The sequence below is a fragment of the Aspergillus pseudonomiae genome, assembly GCF_009193645.1.
Source record: "Aspergillus pseudonomiae strain CBS 119388 unplaced genomic scaffold BDV37scaffold_374, whole genome shotgun sequence".
Lineage (NCBI taxonomy): Eukaryota > Fungi > Ascomycota > Eurotiomycetes > Eurotiales > Aspergillaceae > Aspergillus > Aspergillus pseudonomiae.
The window spans coordinates 1-1,000 of record NW_022476366.1 but is presented as its reverse complement, the minus strand read 5'-3'; the positions used below and the strand labels follow the sequence as shown (position 1 = coordinate 1,000).

Genomic DNA, 1,000 nt, shown 5'->3' with positions numbered 1-1,000 from the left:
TAGTGAATTGATTTAGGAAAGAGTCCTTATTACTGGCACCGAACATGCAATATAGAAGGGTTAAGATGGTTTTTGCCTCTGGCATTATTGCCTACGGGAGGAACACAATCATTGATCTAGCTACTTGTCGAGAATCAAACATCTTGTAAAAGCTTACTGGCCAGAACAAAGACTCAGCCGTGACAAATATAATGAATTTTTTGATTACATCTTAACAAAGCTCACTTCAGAAAGAGCGCTTAGTGTTGGATGAGATGGGGTTACGCCGTGTTATAGACATAAACACAGTTAAAGAGAGATATCTGCTCCAAGGGCTATTTCAGATCCTCCAAAAATGGGACAGTAAAGTGGGAGCTGTCCGTGCACAGCTGGTCCTCCCTTGGTTCTGGCTTCTATTGTTCTATACCTGGGAATTACTAAGCTGGTTTTCTCTCGATATGCCGTGGAATTTCCCCATCGGTTCTATCGAAGCGATGCATTGGCCCTCCACCGCCAACACCCTAGTATTTATATCTTAATACGCTCTACTATCTGTAATACTACGCCTATTTTAGAAGGCCATAGAAATGTAGATACCCCAGTATACAATAATTATCCTCTGGACCAACCCAAATTGGATGAGTGTCATGTCGATCTTCTCCAACTGCTGAGTTAGTAGATGCGACAATGCGAGTCCTTGTCTTCAGTGGAATATTTAATTGTCCTCGTGCACATGGCAAAAACGAGCCTCGCGGAAATCAGCCCCACTATTTCGCGGACCCCTTAGGGACTGCAGCTTGGCCATAACCTTCCGAGGGCGTATATAAGTGGTCCATAGTGACGCAGGCGCCCTTCGTCCTATACAATGCATATGGTTACCGGTGGTTTCTAAACATAATTCACAATATGGTTATCGAAAATTTTAATCAGTTTATACACTCTGTCGACAAGGTTTACGCCGTTGTATTTGCCAGTTTGTTTGGAATTCTGGTATTCTACAACATCCTAAGTGGATTGTATA

The 1,000-nt window shown here is 42.7% G+C and overlaps 1 protein-coding gene across 1 annotated transcript; it reads right to left on the bottom strand.

Moving 5' to 3' along the window:
• Positions 1–550: 550 nt before the first annotated feature.
• Positions 551–784, bottom strand: BDV37DRAFT_290067 (uncharacterized protein; the record flags this gene model as incomplete). The annotated part of the gene is made up of 2 exons (XM_032088638.1): positions 551–643; positions 713–784. 2 exons carry the CDS (start codon positions 782–784, stop codon positions 551–553), a joined length of 165 nt encoding a protein of 54 aa, XP_031934059.1.
• Positions 785–1,000: the final 216 nt, after the last annotated feature.